This window comes from Uloborus diversus, chromosome 6 (genome assembly GCF_026930045.1).
Source record: "Uloborus diversus isolate 005 chromosome 6, Udiv.v.3.1, whole genome shotgun sequence".
NCBI classification, from domain to species: Eukaryota; Metazoa; Arthropoda; class Arachnida; order Araneae; family Uloboridae; genus Uloborus; species Uloborus diversus.
In genome coordinates this window covers 58,006,199-58,033,641 of record NC_072736.1, presented here as the reverse complement: position 1 = coordinate 58,033,641, position 27,443 = coordinate 58,006,199, and the positions used below count along the sequence as shown (strand labels likewise).

Sequence of the window (27,443 nt, the reverse complement as noted above, 5' to 3'; positions counted from 1 at the left end):
TTTAGAAAACGCCCCTTGCTGTTTAAAAATCTTGATGCTGCCTGTAGTTCTTATGCATTTTTTAAAAGCAAAGTTCTAATGCAGATTTCCATTTTTTACGTCGCTTTCGGCAAAAAAAAAAAAAAAAAAGCCTGTGTTTGTGTTCATATTTTAATAAAGCTTAGAAGCACTGGACTTAGTTGTTCGGTTAAATTGATTTTTTTTTTCGGTAGAGCGTTCGGTTATAAACTATACTCTGAACTTCGGGCAAGTTTGGGCTGTCCGATATAATATCAAATTTATATTAGTATTACGCATTACATGTACTCATAACCTACAAACGACATAAAATAAATGCAGTGGGAATGCTACTCGGTGTTTCGACTCCTTTATGCAGGCTACAGTTATCATTCGGATAAGTTGACTGTTAATCGAATAGCGTTCTTCATTTTTTTTAAAGCTTTGACTACATCCAGACCACTCAGCATAATGTAAGCATTAAAAAAAAATAGATTTAGCTAAAGGAAATCCTTTTTGTGCAGAAAAACATTTTCATTGTATGCTGAAATGTAGATGTTTCTAATAGCAGTGTTCGACCTTTTGTACAAATGAAAAAATACTACACCAAATTAAAACTACGAGTTTCACCCAGTAAACCTTTAATTTTTTATTCGCGCGAATACGATATAAAGCACTAAAATTATCATCAACTTCATTAGCAAGAAGTCATTTTCTACTCCTCTGCTTTCTGCTGAAAAAAAAAAACATTTTGTCTACGTTCGAAAAATTACACTTAAAAAACAGACTCAGTTCAACTGGTTTTGGTTTTGAATTTTCAGTGTTCGATTAAAAGAGAAACATGTGCGGGCATTTAAGCCGTAACTGTTAAAGCAACCTTCTATGTGAAATAGTTCAATATTCAAAGATAAAAACACTTAATTTTAATCTAATTTATTAGTTCTCTAGAATGTTTGTTTCAATCGCTACGTGAGATCTTCGTCATTCTTTAATCAAATTCCATGCTTTTCGAATAATTTTAAATCGTATCATGCTGGTTAATGACAAAACATAGAAGCATGATCTTATTATTATTATTATTATTTATTTTTTTTGGCAAAAAGATTTTTTGCTGTTGTTTACTACGCATTCCTTCAATGAATAGCTTTCGAAAAGGAAGGCGCAATTGCTAGGTTTGTTGGGGTGTCGGGCTGTTAATCAGAATGGCGCCAATTCGAATCCGTGCTAATAAATATCTCTTTAATGTTCCTTTTTTTCCCGTCAGATGCTCACATGGGCAGGACTGTATTTGCCACAACCTGTTTTTTTACGTGCACAATTATTGCTTTTTCACGAGTCACTACACAGCCACACTTTTAATGATATTTATGTTTGAATTGAAAATATGTACGACCGAAAGGTGAGCGATGATCAAATTATCACAACGTTGTATTTAACGAGGTTTTGTTACTGATGTCTTTAAATTACATGCCTTCTCTTCTGCGCTTACTTTTGTTTCGGTTCTTCTTCATAATGTTCTTCCTTTGAAATTCTTAAAAGCGAAATACCTTATGAAATGATTCGAAGCACAGTGCGGAGTTCCGCACGGGTCGACTAGTTTACAATTTATTTCAGTTAGAAAAAACACTTTGAATGAGGAATAGAAAGTTGAACAATATTTAGATATACTTTTCATTTTTTAGGACTTTTTTTAGTTTTTTACTTTTTTTTTTATAAAAAAGGAAGTATTGTATTCGCGAAAAAATTTTCACTCAAAAATCGGCCTTAATTTCCATTTTGCTCACCCCGCGAATGAATGTTGAATTTATTTTTCAACCCGACCACACGTGGATATATGCCTAGGAACGTACAGACACCCGAAATATCCATTTTGACGATTCCAGAGTTAATTACGACGAGTTTTCTCGCGACGTCTGTATGTACGTATGTATGTACATATGTGCGTATATGTGTATGTGTATGTGTGTATGTATGTCGCATAACTTAAGAACGGAATGTCCTAGAAAGTTGAAATTTGGTATTTAGACTCCTAGTGGAGTCTAGTTGTGCACCTTTCTTTTTGGTTGCATTCGGATGCTCCAAAGGGGGTCTCTTGTCCCTTTTTTGGTTGAAATCATTGTTAATTTCGATGTAAACTCAAGTGGAGTTATAATTTGGCGGACACTAGGCGATATATCACTAGTCTTTTGGTCGCCAAGTTTTGTCGTCAACTTGGCGACAAATTTGGCGATTTTTTGTAAAAAAAAAAAGTTGGTTTCAATTTGGCCGCTGTTGCTGATATTTAGAGAGTAAACTATTGAATCACATGAAAACTGCCAATAATGAGAAAATTACATTAAATTGGAGTAAAAGGAAGTTATGTAATGCACACATCAGCTCGTTTTTGATTAAAAATCCTCACAAACTAATCTAGTATTAATTTACATGTCAATGATACACATGATAAAGTAATTATCCTCAAAAATCATTCACATTTAACTTTTCAGACATTTTTGGTCATTTACAATCAAATATATTTTTTCCGGGACATGGAGTAAACCAGCCGGAGTACCGGGATTTTGTTTGAAAACCGGAACTGTCCCGGTAAAACCGGAAAGTCTGGCAAGGTTAGGCAGAGGTAGACATGTATAGAAGCGAGGATACTCTAATAATCGCTCACTGAAGATAGTTTGTATATCAAAGGTATAAATATATTTTGCAATAAGCTTGAACTTAGTTTGAAGTTGTTAAGAAACTATCTAGTTAGCCTCTCAAGCAGTAAAATTTATTACTAATAGTATTTTATTATCAATAGTATTATGACTAGGTTTGTAATTTTAAAGAATAGTTTCGTGTTAAATTAAATTAGACTTTAACTCAAGATTCAGTGGGTAGTAATTTAGGTTAATAGTTTATAGGAAGCAGTTAGTTAGTTATTAAAATAGTTAATCGTAGAGTAAATAAAATCAATGTTTTAGTTGATTTTTGTGCTGGAATTGTAAAATAAATTTAATTTATAGGATTGGGTAGAAAATCGAATATAAGTGTGATCAATTATTTTTTGTCTTTTAGTTCCTGGGTGTTTCTTGAAAGCTGTTTCTTCTTCTTTTTTTTAATTTAAAAATAATTTATCGACTTTATTTTATCATTTATTCTATCATTTATTACCTTCTACCATCGGTGGATGCAAATAATCGTAATCAAGTGGAGCCACATCTTCGACTGTTATTCCTTTTTTTTCATCTGCCCTGTTGAAAGAAACAACACATACAAAAAATCTGTAAGCGAAAAAAAAAGAAAAAACTAGTTTAACTCTTAATTAACGAAGGGCTAAATGATTCCATTTGTTAAAATATGTGTGAGGAAAGTCAGCTTTTCTAATTAGTGCAGTGACCATATACATCAGACCTTGCGTCAAATTTGGTAGTTCTGATATTTTTCTGAAAGTTTTTGACCTACAGTGTCCGATGCAACCTTTTCATTAAAAAAAAAACTGAAATTTTAGACTTTACTGTAAATTTTCCACCATAATACTTCACACGTTCTTAAGAAATAAGAGACAAAATGCTTCGTAACTTTTGTCACATACAATGGTATACGTTTTAAAATTTAAATTGAATTACCCATGCATCTAGCGGACCAGCAACAAATCTATTCAAATTTTCGTATGTCAAATATTCAGGCGAAATATTTTTTTATAAAATAAGGAGTGGTAGTACTGGTGGTTTTATTTGCTGATATGGACTGGCCGTGGTGGTTTAAACCAGCGGTTCCCAACCTTTTTTCCCTTGCGAGCCCCTTCCAAAAGGCGAAAGAAGTTCGCGAACTTCTTATGCAGTAAGTAACAAGAAACAAGAAAAAGAAGAAAAAAAAAGTCACGCACACAATAAAATTCTGAAGAAGTGTATAAATTTGGTGTTGCTCAATAGTTTATAGGAAAACGAAATCACAGTACCAAAATATATACAAACAACTTTAAAAAAAAAAACCTCTAAATGGGATAGTTGTGGAATAAAGAAGCTCAAAGTTTGACTCAAATATCTGACAGTTTCAGTCGTAAATTAAAATTTAATTTGCTTCTGTATTTATCTTTGTGTGTGTTGTAAATCCCTTTTCACGTTGAAAAAGGGGATATAAAGTTTTAAAAGTGTTTTTCTGACACAACAGTGCATTCTTTTGCGAACCCTCTTCATAACTCTCGCGAACCCCCAGGGGTTCACGAACCACTGGTTGGGAAACGCTGGTCTAAACAATAAAGAGTTGAAGTCGTGACTGGAAGGTCACGGGTTCGTTGTCAGCCGGTCAAAGAGACGTTTTATTTGCTAATGGCGATTGGTGCAAGTTTAAATCTGTCATGGTCACATAGTCTTTCAAGTTTCTATTCCAAATCACAGCCTGGAGGGAGGTGGACGCTAGATCAAGGATTGCTCAGCTCATGTTCAGAATAAAAACAAAGTTGTCCTCAGCGCCCCATCCAATATGTTAAACCACGTATAGTAGTAGGTATGTAGGGTCACAGTGCAGTGCTCAATCGGAATAAGAAAATTTTAGTTCACTAGCTGACCCAGCCACGCGTTGCTGTTGCAAAGAAGTCGGATTAAAATAAACTTTTATTCATTATTTCGATAGAAACAAATAAATATTTTCAGCAAAACTTAAAATAATATAGCCGATTTTAAAACATATGAGATTGATAATGGGCGTGATTCAATGTAAAAACGATTCATAAATGTTCCTGGAAAATAATGGGCAGCTGATGTGGCCAATTTCTGCCAGTAACATGACATGCCAAAACCCGGAAAGTTTTCCGATAAAAGTTTAAAATTCATGAAATTATCTCGGAAGCATCTTGAAAAATTCAAAGATCTTCCCGTTTGAAGCTAGTCGTGTTACTGGAACTTTAGTGTAAACTTAGGAAGGGATAAAAAAAAAAGCTTAGCACCTTTCTGATTTAATAAGGAACTTCTATAAGCAGTAATGCAAACATAGCCGAAGCTTAGCCACAACTGCAAGCAAGTATCGAAAATTTTTACTCAGTAACGTTTCGGATTTTTATTTTTTACAGTGCAGGGTGAAGAAAGTACTTATTGAATTCAGTAAGTACTAACTAAATTTTCTATGGAAAAAGCACTATACTTACGCTTAGTAAATTTTGTAAGTATGACATCGGCCAAAGAAAAAAGCAAAAATAACTTGAAAGTGATAGTAAATATCGAAACTGATTGTGAAAAAACCGAATGTAGAAACTAAGCGTAAACCACCATACACTTTTAGATTCTACACTACATTTTATTCACCTTAGCTTTCTCTATAGTTTGTAATCAATAACTTCTTTACAAAATACACTAATTAAATTAAAAACATATAAAAATAAAAAATTTTCAATGAAGTAGATAACATTGACTTCGAACTATTGTTTCTATTATTTGAAAAGTGAAAACTGTCTAAGCACTAAGTTGTGCACAATGTTCTTGCTTAACCAGTCTTTTGCTAATACGAAAAGTATGATAACTTTCCACTTGTGAGAAGGCTATATATGGTTGCCCATGAGAGAAATATTTATGTTTCAAGTCCAAACCGAAAGAAGACATAGTTTGTTCTTGAGATCTATTTGTGGACTTTGCAAAAGCTAAACGAATCAAAAATTGAAGCCTTTCGAATGTGTTTAAAACTTATGACGCTATTAATGGATACGTGGCAACACAAACATTTCTCCTTTAATCTTTCCGCTCAAAATTGTTGACTTTTGATAAAGAAACGTGTACCGTTGAGTAATTTAGGTGGGTTTAAATCGCGAAAAAGAATAAATTGTTGAGCCAATTTTCAACCGGAAATTGTGTAGTCGCATTCCTGGTGTATCCAGGGTATTTAAAAATTCAGTTGGAATGTTTACTGCTTTGTTTTCATCGACAACTGTATAGGCTTGTTCAGCATCAATGGGGAGCTTTTTTTCCAGCCGTCAGTAATGGCTCATTATTCGCAATAATTGTAGCTAAGAGAGCGTCATTGCTCTGTTGTTATACGTTGCAAACCAGTGTTAACTAAGTCAATGGCCCAACTATCAAGTGACGGCATAACATAATAATTATGTGTCAAATTTGAAATTGAAACGCAAAAACCTTCAGTTAAAACTAAAGCTTCATATTCATCTCTGGTGTAAAATCTGGATTTGGACATTTGCGTGTTTGTTAAACTTTATGAAATACGTCTTCAAACGTGAAAGTTATGTAGTTTCTCCTTAAAAAATGATGATTGTGTTGTATAGTATGTCGTCAAAATTGTTTTAAACAGTTGACGAATACTGTTTCTCCTTATGTCAAACCTACATTAGAAAGTGTCAACTCCCAATGACTTTGTGCGACCAATAAATACAATTTGCGACATGCATCGGGATATGTATTTGACAGTTGACAATTGACGATCCACAAATATTCCTGTCTGTTCGGGAATGTTTACCGAAAACAAAACTGCTACAAAACCAGCGCGATTACAGAGGCAAATATGATTTAAAAAAAAAATAAATTTATTTGGGAATAGACTCTCAATTTGTTCACTTTTCGTCTCAACGGTAGTGTAGAAATTGTCTGGCTACTTGTTGTACTGTATATTTTGATACAGTTCAATTTCACCGTTGCCAATACCCAGCAATTGCTTAGAAAATACTTGTGCGATTAGATTATTTTTCGTTTATACTCGCATGCTCATGGCCAATCGCATTATCTCCACAATACGCTATAAAAACGATTGTTTTATATATGCGTTGATTTCATCGGAATAACTGGTAATGTCTGTCGGAAGTCCCCAGACAGTATTCAGACAATTTCGTCTAAAAGTTGATCGTTGCCGTTCAAATCTTGCACAATCTTATGATGTGCTTCGAATGAATTCTTTTACTCATGAGCCATAGTACACATATCCCAAATTATAATTTCACTCTCTTGCAACACTACAGCCATTCTAAGTTTTTTTTTTCTTTAATGTTACGCATTGCGTTTTGTTTGTTATGAATATCTGATAGGCAACTTTAAAGTTGAATGTGCTGTTCGTCTACCATCTAAAAAAAGTAGCAGCAATGCCTGACGATGCAACTGTCACTGCAATTTTCTGTTGCAAACACGTCTTTGCAAGAATTAATGATATTAAAAATCTCTTGGGGAACAAAATAAAGAAAATAATTGTTTTCCGCTTAAATTCAGTACCCTTCCTGCAATTAACCTGGAATATTTTTGAAGAATTTAGTAGTCTTCTTGGTTAAAGGCAGTTACATCGGGTGTTGAGTCAATCTGGACGAACCATAAACGCTCCGAAATCGATACACCTATTAAATACGTTTAGTTAATCCTGATACTGGTGGAGAAAAATATTTTTCACAACGGTGTGAAATCTGCAATTTGTGGCAATTCAAGGAAACGTTTTGAAAAATATAGTTGATTTTTTAGGAAGTGAATAATAACCTGTAATATCCGGAAACGTTATATGGAAATTCTAAATAACATTTCTGAGTGTTTTTATCATGGTGTTTTTAGCAGTAAGTTATACGATGTTTGAGTAATATCGATTATTTAACTTACATTGCCATCTATTAAGAATTTTTAGAACTAAACAATTAACTCACACTATTATTGCATAATTAATATGAAATTTGCAATAAAAAATTATAAAAACTATCCTATCTTTTAAGTTGGACCAAATGACACATAGATATGAAATTTGAGAAAAATCGGTTGAGTAGTTTCGGAGTTTACCCCGAACAAACATCGTGACACGAGATTTTTATATATATAGACTAGCTGACCCAGCCACGCGTTGCTGTGGCTGATAGTAGAAAATAAATTTTTACTTATTATTTTTATACGATCAAATTAATATTTTTAACAATGCTGGAAAATATTCAGTCGATTTTAAATTACAGGGAATTGAGAATGGTCGTGTTTGGCCGAAGTAGGACTACTAAATTACTAACTAACTAATTATTACTGAAGTACTAACTAAATTTTCTACAGTGAAAGCATTACTTTCTATACTTACGTTTATTAAATTTAGTGAGTATCACTGTTAAAACGATTCAGAATTTTTCCTGGAAAATAATGGGCGGCTGATGTGACATATTTCTACCAGTAAGATACCTTCAAAAATCAGAAACGTTTTCCGATAAAATTCAGTAACATTTCTGAAATTCTCCTTGAAGCCTCCTGAAAAATTCAGAAATCTTCCCGCTTGTAGCCAGTCGTGTTTCCCGAACATTAGATAAAACTTAAGTAGGTATAACATAACAGCTTGGCACTTTTCTGATTTAATTAGAAAATTCCATAAGAAGTATTGCAAACATGGCCTTAAGAGCAAACTTAGGTAGGTATCATATAATAGTTTGGCACCTTTATGATTTATTAAGAAAACTCCATAAGCAGCTTCGCAAACATGGCCAAAGCAAACCCAGAATTGCAAATATGTACCACGAATTTTACGCGCTTGCAATTCTTGCAAAGCAAGTAGTTCATACTCATTCGCTCTCTTTGTGAGCTAATTGCCATGGCCGAATATACATTCCGTAGTCGAACGGAAGCCGATACACTTTATTAATACGTTCAGTTAATCTTTGAACTGGCAGCTAAAAATATTTTTTACAACAGTGAGAAACTGCATTCGTGCAATGTGTAGCAATTCAGAGAACGTTTTGACAATGTTACTTGATTTTTTCCGGGAAGTGGATAAAAACCCCTGAAATCCAGAAACGTTACACATGAATACTCAGAAACGTTTCGGAAATTTTTTTGCTGTGTATTACTTCGTCCAATGGTACAAAATAACTTGAAAGTGGTAGGTAAAGTATCATAATGTTGAAATTAAGCATTAACCAATGTACAGTTTTTGTATGTACATTTTATTCATCTAAGCTTTAACTATAGATTTTAAGCAATGACTTCTCACAAAATATATTACATAAATTGATAAGCTACAAAAGTGGAATTTTATGAATAAGGTAGATAACATTGATTTCAAACTACTGTTTCGATTATTTTAAATTATTAAACTTGAAAATTATCTTTGTACTAATTTGTTCACATTATTTTTGGTTAATCAGTCTTTTGCTAACACGAACAGATTTGATGGTTTTTACACACCTCAGCAGGTTACATGTAATTACCCATAGGAGAAACACCTACTTTCCTTGTCCAAATCGACATTATTGTTTGGCCTTGAGATCTATTAGTGGTTATCGCGAAGGCAAAATGAAGCGGAATATGAAGCCTTCTAAATTGTATTGGAGATTCTGATGAGATTAATGGAATGCATGGCAGCAGGATGATTCCTCCTTTAAACTTACCGATCAAAATTGCTGCTTCAAGAGCATTTCCGGTGACCCTTTTGATAACTATACTTGTATATTTGTGAAAACCTGGGTGGATTTAAATTATGGAGAAGATTAATTGGTGAATAAATTTTCAACTGGAGATTGTGTAGTGTCATTCCTGGTATATACAGAGAATTTAAAATTTAGTTGGAAATTTAATGATTTGTTCTAATCAGCAATTGTATCGATTTAATTAATTTTTTTCAAATTACCGGGCAACAACTGTTGCATTTAAAAGTTAAATGCGTCTGCATCAACGTTTATTGCTGCCAAAATAACGCGATTACAGAGGCAATCACAATAAAATAGATTAAATTTATTCGGGAATACACTCTCAATTAGTTCACTTTTCGTCTCAACAGCAGTCCAGAAATTGTCAGGGTATTTGATGTACTGTGTATTTTGATACATTTCAATTTCACCGTTTTCAACACCCAGGAATTGATTAGAAAATTATTGTGCGAATAGATCATTTTGCGTTTGTACTCGCATGTTCATGGTCAACCGTATCATCTCGAAATTAGGCTATCAAAAAGATTGTTTTAAACATCCGTTGATTTCATCGGAATAACTGGTATTGTCTGCCGGAAGTCCCCAGACAGTATTCAGACAATACCACCTAAAAGTTTATCGTTGCCTTTCAAATCTTGCATAATCCTATGATGTGCTTCAAATGCATGCTTTTACTTATGAACCATAGTACACTTACCCCAAATTATAATGCAATCTCTTTTCCAACACTGCAGCAATTCCGCGTTTTTTCTTTAATGTTACACATTGCATTTGGTTTGTTATGAATATCTAATAGGCAACTTTTAAGCTGAATGTGCTGTTCGTCTACCATCTAAAAAAGGTAGCAGCAATGCCTGACGATGCAATTGTAACTGCAATTTTCTGTTGCGAACGTATTTTTGCAAGAATTAATGATATTAAAAATTTCTTGGGGGGGGGGGGAGAAAGAAAAGAAATGTTTTCCGCTTAAATTTGGTAACCTTCCAGAAATTATCCTGGAATATTTTCGAAGAAATCAGTAGTCTTCTGGTTAAAGCCAGTTATGATTCTGGCATATTTAGAGAAGCCTAACGTAGGTTTAATGTAAAAGTCTGGTACCGTCTTGGTTTTCCAATTAAATTCCCAAAGCATTAATGCGATCATTGCCAAAGCTAAGACAAACTCTTGAGCAAGTAGCTCAACGGTAAAGCGTCAGCAGTTCTTTTAAAGACTCCGTGATCCAGACATCTTTTCGCTCTCATTGGGAGCTGAGACGAACTGGACGAACCGTGATCAAACTGAAACGGATACACCTATTAAATACATTCAGTTAATCTTGATACTGGTGGAGTAAAATATTTTTCACAATAGTGTGAAATCTGCAATTTCTAGCAATTCAGGAACCTTTTTGATAAATATAGTTGATTTTCTCAGGAAGTGAATAAAAAGCTGTAAAATCCCGAAATGTTCTACAAAAATGATAAGTAACGTTTCAGGTTTTTTTAGCATATTGTTTTTAGCAGTAAGTCAAACGATGTTAGAGTTATATCAATTAATTAACTTACACCGCCATCTATTAAAATTTTTAGAACTAAACAATTAATTCACACCATTATTGTATAATTAATACTTAATTTGCAATAAAAAATTATAAAAACTATCCTATCTTTTAAGGTGGACCAAATGACGCATTGGTATGAAATTTGATAAAAATCGGTAGAGTAGTTTCGGAGTTTACCCCGAACAAACATCGTGACACGAGATTTTTATATATATAGATAAGGCTATGAGTGCTCATTCGGTAACTTGTAAACATAAATTAGAGATGTATTTTTTTTTTTTTGCCATATTTAATATTAAAAAAAGTACATAATAACAGAAGATACTTACCGCACTAAAATTAGAAGATAAATTGTGAGAACACAAAGATATGTCCTGTTTAACACCATTTCTTCTACTGTTTCCCCCAAAAAAATCAGTAATCTTTTGTTTTGTAAAAAAAAAAAAAACCTTTCCCAGCTTGGTCTTAGAAACTACACACGGAAAGCGTAATGCGATTCAAATGGTTACTGCAGTGTGTCACTCAAATGGACAAAGAGCTCAAAAATATATAAATTTGATTCAGTCTTAAAAGAACCAATAATGTATTCAAGTCTGTTTCAGAAAAAGAAAAATTGAATCGAAATCAATACATCATTAAGCGAATGGAAAACTTCAAATCACAGTACATTCAAATCATAGAATAAATTAATACCCTCATTGATTTTCTCACCACGAAACTCAAGTGAAATATTCATACTTAACTTACGTGTGGAAGTCAAATGATATACAAGTCTTGTTGTCAGCTCATGGGACTGAGCCAATTTGTTGATGTAGTGCAAATTTTATTCAAATATTTATAGGAAAATGTAAATGAGTTTTCGTTTTTTACAAAACATCTTTGAGATACGAATACAAAAAGGAGGAAATCTATAATGCTCGATAACAAGATACAAGCGAGGCAAAAATTTATTAGCTATGTTCAATCGATAGTAACGAAAAAAAAGAAAGGAGAAGATGAAAAAACGATTGGGTTGAGTACAACTTGATCTCATGTAAACTAAACTGTCATGAACGGCCATTTTGTTTTTTAAAAGGCTAGGACTAGCATTAAAGAATGAAGCATTAAAACTATACAAACAATACATGTATGTAGTATTTAAAAAAATTACAATTTATTGATTGAAAAAAAAAAGTTCCTTAAAGTAGAATTTTCATTCGCTCCGCCAGGAGCGGATTTACCTTGTCATAATGGGGTCGTTTCCAAAATTTTAAAAGTTTTTTTTTCTGAAAGAGCATGCTTAAAAACATAAGACCTGACCATTTTTTGAATAATTTGTTTAAGCTTAATATTTAAAAAAATTACTTAAATCGGTGCTCTTTCACCGTTTAACGCTTCTGCCGATGACATCACTAATGGTGAAATGCCATTTAGTGTTGCCATCCACGGTTCAAAATATTTAATTCGCATCTTTACTCACGTGTATTTGCAACGATTTGGTTGATAGCAAGCGTAGAGCGCAATTTTTAATTCGCTACTTGATTATCATAACGTGGAAACGTGGTAGAAAGATGCTCCAAATTGCATCATTTGTGACGTCATAAAGACCACGCCTTGTTTTCAAAATCGACACTTAAAAAAATTAATTAAAAAATAACTGTTGGGAAAATGAAAGTATTTTCTGAGTGCATCTTATTTTTTTTACTCATTCTACCAATTTCAGAGACTAAAAGTAGTACTTTTGGCTGAAGGAAACAACCCCATTGCTAGCGGTCCCCAGGACCATAGGATCCCAAAGAAGATTCATAAATGCACAAGATAAATAATTTACATAGTTCTGTGACAGATAAAGGAGCTCCCAAAAATGCTTTCCAACGGGACCTCAAACCTATAAATCAGCCACTGTATTATATCATAGTCTTCAGGAGCGGTCCTTAAGTTAATATGGGCCTTGAGTCTCACCTATAGTTAGTTGAACAATGCGAATTACAACAACTATTGAATTACGAATTTCGAATATATGAGTATTTACACATGTTGAAACCATTATTCAAATGATTAAAAGGAAATCATTCAAAAATGGCAAAACATCATTCAAATACTGGCAAACCATCATTCAAATATTGGTAAATCATCTTTTAAATATTGGCAAACTATCACTCAAATATTGGCAAACCATCATTCAAATGTCGGCAAAAATACTGGAGGATAAAAACTTATAAATGATAATGTAAAAGCTACAGGAAACGAACCACGGAAGTAATAAAAATCTGGAAAAATTCCAAACCCATTGCCATTCACAAGGGAAAAATTCAAGTGAGAAGTTCATCATTAACTAAATTTGGTAAATGCGGAAAAAGATTGATAACTTCCCAAAACCCAAGTGATCAATTCTGCAGAACAATTCAACATTCGTCACAGCTTGATTACTTCGATATATAATTTATAACTTGGTCAATTTATGGAACTTATATTTGTAGAGTTCAACCAAGGTTGAATTCTGGTAGCATATAATTTTCATAAATTTGAAGTCTGGGATACATTTGAAATTTGGAAGAAGTATGCAAGAAGAAACCACTTTTTAAATTGCTTTCTGTTGACATTAAAAAGAGGTCAGTGCAGACTAATTGAGGCGTTGACCCCTTTCAGTGTCAACGCCTCAATTTGTCTGTTAACTCATCCAACTGAAAAATGAAATTTTGAACTTAATACATTTGAAATAAAGTGGGGTGACCCTAGGCACATTATGACCCTTAGTACAAAGGTCTCCCTTATTTACTTAGAACAGTAGATACCGGTTAATTGAATCAGTGGTCAATTGAATCAACCGCTTTAATGAATCATATTGTCAAAAACAGAACAAAATCCAGCTTTACTGAATGGTGTGGTTTACTTCAGTCAAAAGTACTACTTCTAGTCATTGAAATGGATAGAATGAGCAAAAAAAAAAAAAAAATTACATGGATCCAGAAAATACTTTCATTTTCCCAACAGTTATTTTTTAATTATTTTTTTAAATGTCCGATTCTTTAAACAAGGCGTGGTTTTTATGACGTCACAAATGATGCAATTTGGTGCATCTTTCTACTACGCTTCCACGTTATGATAATCAAGCAGCGAATTAAAATTGCGCTCTACGCTTGCTATCAACCATATCGTTACCAATACACGTCAGTAAAGATTCGAATTAAATATTTTGTTCTGTGAATGGCAACATTGAATGGCATTTCATCATTTGTAATGTCACACGACAGAAGTGTAAACAATGAAAGCGCACCGATTTAAGTATTTTTTTTAAATATTAAACTTAAATAAATTATTTAAAAAATGGTCAGACCTATGTTTTTAAGCATGCTCTTTCAGAAAAAAACACTTTTAAAATTTTGGAAACGAACCCATTAGCCACTTTGTTGAATCAGCCGCTTTATGGAATCGCAACTGTTTAGAACAAATTGGATTCATGTAAGCAGCGTCTACTGTACATGATAAATGGGGGAAAGTCCTTATCAATAACATGGTTAGCATCAAATAATTCAGATTATTTACTAAAAGAGTTAGAGTCAAAAATTAAAGCAATATTGAACTTTGCTTCTGGAAATAGTGCAATGAAGCTATAAATATTCAAGATATTATTAGTTTAAGGCAGCACAAAAGTTCGGAAGATCCGCTGTTCTTGACTAATTCCATAGCTTTTCACCGGGAGACTGATGTGAGGAGGAGCATCACTTTTCGACTCACCGGCCTGGCTCGAAGGTGAATCAGAAAAACCCATTTACAGGCTAAAGCAACGCAGCCATTTCATACGGCAAGACCACATCACGGCACGAGCCATCTATCGAACTCGATAATAATATTTCCTGAATTTCGCGGGAAAATCCCGAATTTCCAGTTTTATCCCAATTTCCTGCAATTGATTTTTTGGTTCCCAGATCAATATCATTTGTCTTGAAAAGCAGTACTGCTATTGACTAGTTATCTTATGCTCCAACTGAGCGAGGACAGGCGAAAAGAAATAGTTTAAAGCACTTTAAGGGTGTGTTTAAAAAAAAAAAACTTCAGAACTTTACAAGAGGATTTCTTTCCGAAGTTTGTGGAACAATTCGATCACGTGTACCTTCTCTTCTAAATTTTCAAATTATATTTCAAGCAACGATTCACTCAATTCTTTTTTTTTTCATTTTCTATTTGAAATTTAATGAGTGAATTTTTTAAATTTCCTCGTCATAAAAAATGCATTATAAACCTTAGCCATTAGAACTGAAGAAGGTCTTATCCTCATATAATGAAGAGCCTATTCATTGATCAAGTAACGCTGACGTCACCAGCAATGAAACTCGTGCCTAACCATGGTAATTTGATAGTATTTTCTGCCGAAGTTTGACATGCAGGGAAAGGCTTTATTGTGACAAGGCTAAACTGGATCCCGTAACTTAACTGTTTTACTGGTACGACAGTTATTTCAGGGGAATGAAGAAACGAAAAAGTGGTCAACAATGAACGCTATCTGCTGGAGTTTAGGGTTCATCCACTGGAGTTAGGGTTAAAATTTAACCCTTAAAATATCACCAAACAGTCAATTGCTTCGTTCAATTGTTGAAGCAAATTTCATTCGTCACACTTTGACAGGCAATCTTCTAGTACTTAATAAAGTTAATCCATTTACCATGAGAATGTTTCCATTTGCATAATTGGACTAAAATTTAAAAAAGGAAGAAATAAAAGAAAAAAAAATTAAAACAAAAAATAAAAAGGAACAAAAAAAAAATTAATTTGAATTTTGACATCTTGAATTCAAATTATGTTTTTCGCAATCACGAGTGTGTGTATGTAGGCGTGTGTGTTTGTGTGTGGGGGGTATATGTGTTTGTGTCTGTGTGCTGGCATAAGTGTGTGTATGAATGTGTGTGTGGGGGGAGGGTATGTGTATGTGTGTGTAGGCATATGTGTTTGTGTCTGTGTGTAGGCATGAATGTGTTGGTAGTTGTGTGTATGAATGTGTGTGTGGGGGGGGGAGGGTATGTGTATGTGTGTGTAGGCATATGTGTTTGTGTCTGTGTGCAGGCATGAATGTGTGGGTAGTTGTGTGTATGTGTGTGTGTTTGTTTTTGTGTGTGTATGTGTAGGCGTGTGTATGTATTCGTGTGTTTATGTATGTATGTGTAGATGTATGTGTGTGTGTGTGTATGTGTGTGTGTATGTGTGTGCGCGTGTGTGTGTGTGTAGTTGTGTATATATGCGCGTGTGTGTAGGACATGCGCGTGTGTGTAGGACATGGATGCAACCTGGAGACGGCTTTCGTTATAGGAGCAGCATCGTAAGGAGCCGGTCGACGGTGATGGTGCGGAGGGTGGCGGTGGGAAAATAAAATGATAGGACGCCAAAAACAGTCAAATGAAAGCAATAAGCAATCGTGATTGCTCAAAAAAAAAGAGAGAAAAATAAAGAAAAGAACCACAGCAAGTGCATATCAAGCAGAATTATTCTTCTAAATCAGACGCAATGGATTGAAGTCAACACTCAAAATCTCAATTGCATAACTGAGGACTATGAAGACATTGATCGCTTATGCGCTGGATAAATCAACAAAATGTCTGACATAGCAGCTTGGATTATGCAATAGGGTGTCAAACTGTGCGTGATTTTCACACCACTTACGTTTTCGGCCACTTTACCGATAAGCGTGCAGTTTTCATAATTGAGTGTTATTATTCAAAGATCGACATTAAATTTGTTTAAACTTTTCGAACCAGGAAAAAAAAATAACACGAGGATAAAAGTCAACACTGTACAACAAAAGTTCAGGGATAAGTTTTTAAACCCCCCCCCCCCCCCAAAAAAAGATAAAATTTATTAATCGAATAAAAAATCGAATATAATTTCAGTATTATTCGCTAGTGTTGCGCTTGATTTTTATGTGAAATACACTTTCAAGTTTTTTTTTTCTTTTCGAGTAGATAAAACGTTTTTCGGCGTTACAAGGAACGTCTTTCTCAATGCAAAAAGTAATGAGCTTATGGATGAAAAGACATGATGTCTTTTCATTCATAAGCTCATTACTTTTTTGCATTGAAAAGGCGTTCCTTGTAACGCCGAAACACGTGTCTGCAGTAATCTGTAATTCGTGCTTTTTCACGTAGTTATTTCTTACTTTACTTTTCAGCACAAAGGTATTTATTTATCTCCTTTTTAATGGTTTTATTTGCATAAAAAAAGGCGAAATTTTATTTCCACAATTTTTTAAGAAGAGAATTCATATCGTAATATATGCATGCATCACTTGCCAAACCGACTGACTCCATAAAACAGAAAGTAGAGAAAAGTTATGAAGAAGATGGCGTTATCCGTAGGAGTAAATAGGCCCTCGCGTTACATTTTCTGCCATCACAAGGTCAGAAGTGTACTTAATACGTTAATATGAATTCACATGCTAAGCATTGATAAAGCACTATTAAAGCAGAAATTATTATTTTTCTTTTATAAACAAGAAGTTCTGTCTAGATCTAAACGAGCTTACTTTCCCCTATACCTATACTACTTTCTAGTACTTGATCAATATTCTCAAAAATAGCTTAAATCGCAAATGGGGTGGTTTCCAAAATTTTAAAAGTATTTTTCTCTGAATGAACATGCTTAAAAACATAGGATCTGACCATTTTTTAAATAATTTGTTTCAGTTTAATATTTTTAAAAAATTACTTAATTCGGTGAGCTTTTATTGTTTACATTTCTTGGCGATAACATCACAAATGATGAAATTCCATTCTGTGTTGCCATTCACAGGGCAAAATATTTAATTCGCATCTTTACTCAAGTGTTATTGGCAACGATATGGTTGATAGCAAGCATAGAGCGCAATTTTAATTCGCTGCTTGATTATCATAACGTGGAAACGCGGTAGAAAGATGCTGCAAAGTGCATCATTTGTGACGTCATAAAGACCACGCCTTGTTTGACAAATCGGACATTTTAAAAAATTAACTAAAAAAAAACTATTGGGAAAATGAAAGTATTTTCTGGGTCCATGTAATTTTTTTTTTGCTCCTTCTATCCATTTCGATTACTAAAGGTAGTACTTTTCACTGAAGAAAACTATCCCATTGTTTCAAACATATTTTTTTAATATTTTAAGCTGATTACTAGGAATAAAATATGCCTTACTCGTCTAAAAAACTAGATGCGTAAAAAATAAAAAATAAATAAATAAACGAACAAATAAAATAGCAGCACCTTTTAAACAAAGCAGCTAATACACTTTTTTCCATTGAAAACAAAATCTTTAACCGCTTTCGAAACCAAAAAAAATAATAATCAAAATTAATAAGCTCATTAAAATAAATACATCATATTTAAAAAATCGTTTCTTTTTCCACTGTTGCCAAAAATTTATTTTAAATGAATTAATGCACTTACCAAAATAAGTGAAAACAATAAATAAAATGTCAACTTAAAGCAATAATTTTCATTGTTAAAAAAAAAAAAAAGATCTGCGCATATTTTTATGTAGAAACATAAATGACTTCGACTTGATCCGCCGAAAACTGAATAACTAAATTAAAACTTTAGAGTGAAAATAAAAACAAGTCATATTAACAATAACTATTTCACAGTTAAAACCATGACTGCGGAGTCGGAGACGGAGTCAATCTCATTTTGTGATAAAGGAGTCGGATTCGGGGTCGAATATCCAAGAATCGGAGTGAGTCATTTCTCCTGCGTGTATAAACTTTTGCCAAAGCTACGAAGTCAGAGTCTAAGTCGGGGATTCAGAGTCTGACTAATTATCGGGCACAGGAGTCGGAGTCGGAGTCAGGTGCCGCTAGATTTTCGGAGTCGGAGTCTGAAGTTTGTCGTCAAGAGCTATTTCCAACAAAAATTTTTTGAAGTAAATCTGCTTTCAAGTACGGATTCTGCATTGACTTTCAGTTTCCCCGTAGGCGCTAATGTTAGGAGATTTGAACTGGTCAAAATTGAATGGAAAATTGTTCGAATCAAAAGGATATTTTACATACAAGTTTTTCATCAAAAGCTTTTTCCTACGAAGTTTGTTTGAAGCAAATTCGCCTCACAGTTCGGAATTGCCTTGAATTTCCCCCTAGGCGCTAATGTTAAGTTTTTTTGAACTGTTCAAAATTGAACTAAAAATAGTTCAAATCAAAAAGTGAAATATAGGAATGAGGTGTCCTCGCGAAGATCTTTTGAGCAAAAAAAAAAAATTGTTCGAATCGGACAATTCACTCAAAAGTTATTAGTGGGGGACAGACAAACAGACCGACAGACATTTTCCTCCATCTCAATACCCTACTTTCCAATTTTTAATTTTTCGCTATTTATTTCAATTTATTTATTTATTTTTTTTTTACTTTTTTTTTCGTTTTTTGTAATATTTTCAAGATGCATTAAGCCTTCCTTCATGTTTTTTCCTTCTTTCTCTGACTTTTCCTGGGAAAGTAGGCTAAATGTAGAGTTAATCGAATTGGCAATTTAGGCATCCATGTTAATGATTGAAAGTGTTTTGTTTTTATTCACAAATATTGAGTATATGAAAGAAAAACTCTTACGGTGAAAAAAGTTGTTAGCTTTTACATACATTGAGGATTTTTAGTTGTATTTCCTCTTCGTTTAATAGAATAACGCATACGCAAATTAAACTTTGGAAATCACTTCATCTTCCATAAAAACTTTCTTAATGCAGTGGTTCCCAATTTGGGCGCTGCCGCTCTCCGCGGAAAAGTGATCTTTCCACTGAGGATCCCTGAAATATTTCTATAACTTCACAAATAATTAAAGATTTGTTATTTATGTAACTTTTGAAAAATTTTTTGGCACTCCTGTAGAAAAATAATTACTGTACAGGAATTAATACCTACATACATGTCGCACATTTTTGCTGTTTGTTTATTAATACCCCCCCCCCCCCCCAGAGAATATTGTTATTAAGTTTCGGGTCCCACACTTTTGCTCACCCTGTATTTTTTCAAAAAATTTAGATAACCTTTCAAGTTTTATTGTTGAAGGCGGAGTTGCAGTCGTGCGCAGCACTGCTTAAATTACACCTTCTTTAGGAGATTTTTTTAGTTCTTTCTTTGATATAGTGTTCATCAAACTGTTTTTGTATTTATATTACTTTTTTTTCCTCCTTATGTTTCACAAAGCAATTTTAAGGTTCGATTCTTTCCTAATAAATGTTGTATTCAAAGTTTGAAGCTTTTTACCTTTATGCTTTGATTCAAAAGCTTTCTAGATCTAGATATTATGCGTCTTTTTACTTCCTTTTACAAAAAAGGAAGAATTGTATTCGCGAAAAAAATTTCACCCAAAAATCGGCCTTAATTTCTATTTTGCTCACCCCGACCACACGTGAATATGTGCCTAGGAACGTACAGACACCCGAAATATCCATTTTGACGATCCCCGAGTTAATTACAGCGAGTTTTCTCGTGACGTCTGTATGTGCGAGTACGTATGTATGTGCGTATGTGTGTATGTGTGTATGTATGTCGCATAACTCAAGAACGAAATGTCCTAGAAAGTTGAAATTTGGTACGTAGACTCCTAGTGGGGTCTAGTTGTGCACCTTCCTTTTTGGTTGCATTCGGATGCTTCAAAGGGGATCTTTTGCCCCTTTTGAGGGGAAATCATTGTTTATTTCGATGTAATCTCAAGTGGTGTTATAATTTGGCGATATATCGCCAGTCTTTTGGTCGCCAAGTTTTGTCGCCAACTTGGCGACAAATTTGGCGTTTTTTTTTTAATTTTTAAATCTGGTTTTAATTTGGCCATTGTTGGTGATATTTAGAGAGTAAACTATTGAATCATATTAAAACTGCCAATAATGCGAAAATGACATTAAATTGGAGTAAAAGGAAGTCATGTGATGCACACATCAGCTCGTTTCTTTTTGCTTCGACTATTTCTGTATTTTATTTTATTTCTCTTTCGTTCAGGATTGCAAGGGTAGTTTACTGCAGTTTATGCTATTGAGGATTGTGATCCATTGTAAAACAATAGCACTTATCAATTATCGACAAAACTCAATAAAACTTCACAAAGCTCTTTTTTTCCCCCTGTCTTCTACGCATCATTAATGCTCCACGAACATCTAAAACAACCCAAAAAGAGTAACATATTTTGAATACTTAGTAAGAGACCCTCTAATAGCCTAGTTTTTGTGACATTTCTCGCTGAACAAACATACGTGGTAAACATTATACACGTTTTAAATCCTGTAGTGATGGAAAGATTGTTGTTCAAAAATGTAAATTCTTTTACATTCGTAATTAGCTTATAATTTCCCATTAGAGGTTTAGGTTTTCGTGACTTTAATAACTCTGAAATATTCATCAAAGTTGCTTTAATTTGTGTTTGAGCATTTAACCATTTACCCTGATGATAGAATGTTTATTTTCCCTTTCTCAGTACAACCATTTTCAGCAGAATTTAACACGTCACGCAACAGGTTAGTTATTCGCAGTCTTTATTATATGTTATCTTCTTTATAAACAATAGTTTGAATACAAAAAGAAATGGGAAATGAGTGTAGCGATCTTCATTTTGATACATAATTTTTAAATCATGAAAAGGACGAACAAAATTGTAGTTTTTCGAAATCTGAAAATATTTCAAAATATTTCTGTTACCTCTTACTTAGTCAGTTAACAAAGCAGAAAATAAATAGATATAAAACAAAGTAAATCTTTACTAATAATAAAACTGGACGTCTCTCTGTCTGGATCTCTCTCCGCCTGGATGTCTGGGCTCTGACTGTCGGCCAATTTTCATGAAATTTGGTTCAATATTAGTTCGTAGCATGGGAGTGTGCACCTCGAAGCGATTTTTCGAGAGTTCGATTTTGTTCTTATTCCATTCCAATTTTAAGAACATTTTACTGAGAAAATTATCAAAACGTAGGCTAGTAAATTACCAAATTATCATAACGTGAAACCGTAACACGGGCGAGCAAATTGGCGCGAAATTCACCATCCATTATTTGTAAATATACAGGCGAACCAAATGACCTTTTAATTTTCTACTACGGGCAAAGCCGTGCGGGTATCACTAGAAAATAAATAAAATTTTAAAGAAGCTTCATCTATCATGTTTTTTTGGACTAACTTATACATAATACCTCGAAAGCTAGTTGATAAGAAGTTCAAGTACAATCGGAAGATTATTTATGACGTAGATTTTTATAATTTTATTTTTTACTTTGTTGACTGACTAAAACAATAAAAAATTTCTGATTGTACTTTGACTTCATAGCAATCAGCATTCGTGGCATTTTAATAGGATGATGCAAAACAACATGATAAAAACAGTGTGTGAAGTGATCGCTGTGGAAAAAAGACAGCATTTGTATCTGATTACCAAAAACCACTTTCTGAATATTTGACTCCAAACTTGCGACATTGTTTCTTTTCGTGATTTTCGTTTATAACATTGAATAAAACAACGGACCACGCGAGTCAACTTCGCTGCTAGTCACATGTAGCCCGCGGGTGATAGGTTCATTGACTAAATCAAAGATTCATTCATTTCATTAAAAATTGCATGTTCTTTTTTCTGTTTTCTTTCTTTTCTTCCTTTTTTTTTTTTTTTGCAGCAACGGTTTAAACATTTTTTGGATAGATTTACGCTGAAACAATTGTGACAATGAAAATTGTTAATCTTATCTCTCAGTCCTTTGTTCACGAATTGAAATAATGATTTCTTTCCTTAGAGATTAAGGGGGGGGGGGAAGAAAGAAAGAAAAAATCAGGACACAATCTTTGTTTTTTGTACGAAAGATAAGATAAATGACATAACAGGTCATCAAAAATGATGAATAAAATCTATATGCATTCACTCCCGACCAATTCTGTGTTTGTTGTAATTTAAAGTTGAATATTTTATTGTTGAAATCAGTAGCGTGATAAAAGTTTTCATATTCTTGCATATCTTATACATAAATTAATTAATTTATTTTCTTATACGTTTCAAGGACGCTTTTAGGACACTGCAAACAGGACCATTGCTTCGGACCCTGCTTTCTGTAGCTTTATTTCTTTTTTAGAAAATCAACTATTTGTATTGTAAAAAAGCAATCGAAAACTTTGTACTATATGGAATAAAGTAAAATAACACAGCGTTATTCACGGGTGTTCTTCAGCCCGTCGTTCTTTTAAATTCCGTATTAAAGAACATGGAAATTATGTCAAGAAACAAGATTTAAAACGTTCCTCTATTGAACAACACTGTTTGTCTTTCAATTATGTTTTCGATTTTTCTTCTGCCAAGGTTATTCATGGGAGTTCTTCGATTTATAATTTAGATTTTTGGGAATCCTATTACATTTGAAAAAATTCTGCTTCAGTAGTTAATGATTTGTCGAGTACGCCCCCTTTCCCTGGTGTTTGGAAATCTTTTCTTTAAAAAGGTTTTTCTGTTTGTGACGTTTTTCCGCACTATAGGTGTCGTTGCTGTTCTGTGACGCAATGTTTCCGGTTTCCATGTCCATTTACTTTGCTTCCTTCCGTTTTTCGTTCATTTTTCGTTTGGTCTACATTATGAGGGCTTTTCATTCTTCTTTTATGCACTGATGAAGGGGCCTTGCATTTGACAGCTCCGAAACAGCCTTTTGCTGAGTTTTTAACTCTATTTTAATACTTTATTTGTACTTTATACACGTTGTGTTGTTTTACTTTGTAACTACCGCCTAACACCGTATGTCAGGCCTACGGTGTGGTTTGAATATTTCTGATAATTAATTTGATTGGCTTCGTTTTAATGATTTGATATTTATATTATAATAGACAAATTTGGAGATATATTAATTACACAGAAGGGTAGCAGCGAATTCTCTACACAAAATAGATATCATTTCTTTTTCTGTCCGCAAGTAAACTCCAACATTTAGCCAACGAATTTCACAGTCCGTAGTTGAATTTAGCGATAATGGCCTTCATTAATTGAATCTAAATTCAGGTTAAGTATCAAAACTCAGTACAATATGTATCAATCAATGTATATTGAAATTAATTTCAATATACATTGTAGATTACTATGAATTTTCTCATAAAAACAAACAAAATATTGGGGCTATACACGCACTGACAGCGAGTATTGCTGTATGTCTGCTTAACTTTGATTACATCAAGTATTATTACAACAGAAATGTAACTTTTAATGTCTTAACCCCTCAAAACTCAAAACACGAGATTTTGTTTGGAGGGAAGAGGGGGCAGGGACTGGAAAAAAATAATCAATTTTTTGTGGACAGAAAATGAATGCACAGGTATAGAATAAGTTATTTTTTACAATTTCAATTGTAAGAGGGAATGACTAGGAGGGGGGGGATGAAAGTCCTAAAACATTTTACACAAACAAAGTGTAAACGGTTTTTATAGTATGTTTATTTTGAATTTCTGAACATTAAAACCACGTTGTCAGACTAACAAGCATAATAATTGCTAGAACTTCATTTTCGTAATAAAGATTTTATGTGTTATTTTTTCCAGAGCAAATAAATATTCAAATACGGCAAACCGGGGTTTACAGAAGATAAATGCTGCATAGTTGTGTCATCTATGTTAACTGAATTTAATAATAATCTAGAGATTTATTTTTATTAGAACAGTGCTCAAACAGACCTTATAAATAAAATAGTAGATGTAGTATTAACTAGATACACAACAGAAAACTGGTTCAATGGGAGCTGAGGGCAACCAGTAAACGAGCAAGCGTCTGAAAAGTAAGCAACACTACTTTTAACTAATTTACTCTCAAATGCCGCAGTTAGTGCAAACCATTTATAATGTTGTGTTTACTGGTTGGTTTTGTCGTCTGAATTGATGTTTGGACAACAGTTAAAGTTTGAGACCTTTTCTTTTGAATCATCAAATTTTAGTAATGTACCACTTTTGATTGTGTCGTTTATATACCATGACGCACCAGTTTCGTAAATTATCTTCATAATATAAGCAGTAAGTTACCGCCCCTGAGCCAGGGCTAAAGCCCAGAATCACATGAAATGTACCAGATAGCCCGGTTATCACGTCCAGAGGCTGCAGATTCGTTCTCATTGGAACTCATTCGTCTGGAATAGTAAATAACTGAGCTGGAGGCAGATGTCATCTCATTGAACTCCAGCTCTGTTATTCCCTAATCCAGACTGATGAGTTCTAATAAAGACGAAACTGCAGCCTCTGGATGTGATAGCCGAGCTGTCTGGTATATTGCCTGTACCTTCATAATTATTTTGTCGCAAGAAAGAATAGTAAATTAAGATTTTAAACCAATAACTACAACGTATCTTCACATTTTCTAAATTTGAAACATAATCGACGGTGAGCGATTTTATTTATCACGTTACGGTGAGATTTATGGCTTTTTGATTAACGGGTGCCAACGCGTTTCGCCGCCCCATTCCACCACCTGTGTTCCAAACTTATCATCCTTTTTATCAAACGTTTTTCGCACTATTTTTCAACCGCACATCCTTTTTCAGATTAACCACCAGTAACTGAACCGATATGAGATCATCAACCGTCATCGTCCTCGCTCTTTGCTGTTTGCGCTCTTGAATCATATTTCTTTTTCAAATCATAAAGTAAACTAAATACAGTGGAATTCCAATTAGTCGATTCAATTTGGACTGGACTCCATTCGCATAATCGAAAATTCGGATAATTGGATTTTTTTCCGAAAGGGGGTGTCTATTTTCATTAATTACTGTATTTAGGAAGAAAATGAAAAAAAAACTATTTTGAAAAAATAGAACTTTAAAATAATTTAATGAAAATGCAACATTTTTTCATGCTGAGCGTAGTTATGAGTGTGCTGAACAATAGTAGTTTGCAAGGACCCCGAAATAGGGCGGCAAGGGGGCTCGAGCCCCCCCCCCCCTGAAATTAGAAGTTCCCTGCTTTTGATACTTTTTGCTTCCCCAAAATGTAAAAACATTTGTTCTCCAGCCATTAATGAATAAGTTATTAAAAATGACAAATTTCAATGACTCTAATCTGTCCTGAAATCGGTTCCCATGGAGAAAATACCCTGCTAAACCATGGAAAAAACACCTGAGCCCCCCCCCCCCCTACAATTTTGCATATGGGCGCCCTTGGTAGTTTGTACGTACCGTGATAATGAAAGTCAGCCGAAGTAAGTTCTTTGAGTGCTAGTGCACCAACACTAGCTTTGCCGAGAGAATGACAACAGCTCGCGTAGGGGACAGAATCATTATTTTGCGAATTGCAGTACATTTTCGCCTTTTTTTTTCATCTGTAATTCTGAAAGCGGTTCGGATAATCAGCGATTCGGATAGTCCAAGTTCGGATAATTGGAGTTCTACTGTACAATTTGATTTTCTGCATAACCATTTGACTTTCTTGCTCGTCAGAACCGCTGCGGACCTTTACCAGTTTCCTCTAGCATCGTGATTGAATCAATGTTTTAATTCTTTTATTTTTTGTAACACTAGAGGGCTATAACCACTTACTCTCTGCCGCTCATCAACACCTCGAAACAATTTTGCACCAAGTTTCACGGCTGTAGGTGCTATGAGGTCTCCTGAATTCGGACCCGCCACAAACATCCTTTCACAATTTCTTTGATGTTAATTTTTTTGTATAGAGAGAATATTGAAGCAAGTTTAAGTTACAACAAGGCAAAACAGCATTTTTAACAAAAATTGTATTACCATTTTCTGAGACGAGACCTTCATTCCAGAATTTGGGTAATTTTAGCAGTAAAACGGCGGTATTTAAAACGCATTAAAAAAAAAAAACACCCAAGCTTTCTTTTTAGCCCCCCATACAAGGGCATATCCAGAAATTTTTCACGAGAGGGGTGATTGATTTTTCTAACTGATCCATTACTAAATATCCGAGGGAGAGCACAGAATCTGCCTCTTTCCCAAATATCATCAAGGGTCGTCTAAAAGGGGTTTTTTATTTTTTTTTTTGAACTGAACTTCAACATCAAAAAAGTGGAAGAAAGTACCTTTAGCAAACATGGACTAAAATTTCGTTTTTATAGAACTTAAAAAAAAAAAAAAAAAAAAAAAAACTCCGGCAAAAAGTCTCGGTGCAATCAGAATGCATGAATAAAGGAGGCGCACACCTAGACCCCATTTAGACCCTACATGCGAAATTTCAAACTCGTATGGTTTACCGTTTCTGAGTTACGCGAAATACATACGCACACATAGACATCATAAGAAAACCCACAATAATTATTTCGAGGATGGTCAGCATGGCCATTTTGGTTGATCATATTTTCGCAAGAAACAACTTTCGTACTTATGGACGTGCCAAAAAACTTGCCCAAGTTTATTCATTGATGATTGAAATTTAAATTTAGGCTGAAATTGGAGTGAAAATTTTCTTTGTGATTGCAATACTTCCTTTACTTTGCATAAGGAATACGGTGAAACGCCCTTGTAAGGGTCTTTCACTGTTCCACTGAAAATTGGCATTTAAGAAAATAACGCCTAGTGAAGTTAAAATGTGTGTATTTATCTGCATGTGTGAATTCATCAGTTAACTATCGCCGTTTTTTTTTCCCGTACGTGAAAGGCCGTGGATAATCCGCCCCGCGGATAAACCACCC

General features: G+C 33.9%; 1 protein-coding gene across 1 annotated transcript in view; it reads right to left on the bottom strand.

Annotated features, from left to right (window-relative positions):
- The window catches only part of LOC129224770 (glutamate-gated chloride channel alpha-like), a 56,713-nt gene extending 30,618 nt beyond the window's left edge, over positions 1–26,095 (bottom strand). The window contains exon 1 of the mRNA XM_054859318.1: positions 25,972–26,095. Coding sequence (XP_054715293.1) covers positions 25,972–26,095 — 124 coding nt within the window. The remainder of the gene's footprint in view (positions 1–25,971) is intronic.
- Between the last annotated feature and the right edge of the window lie 1,348 nt (positions 26,096–27,443).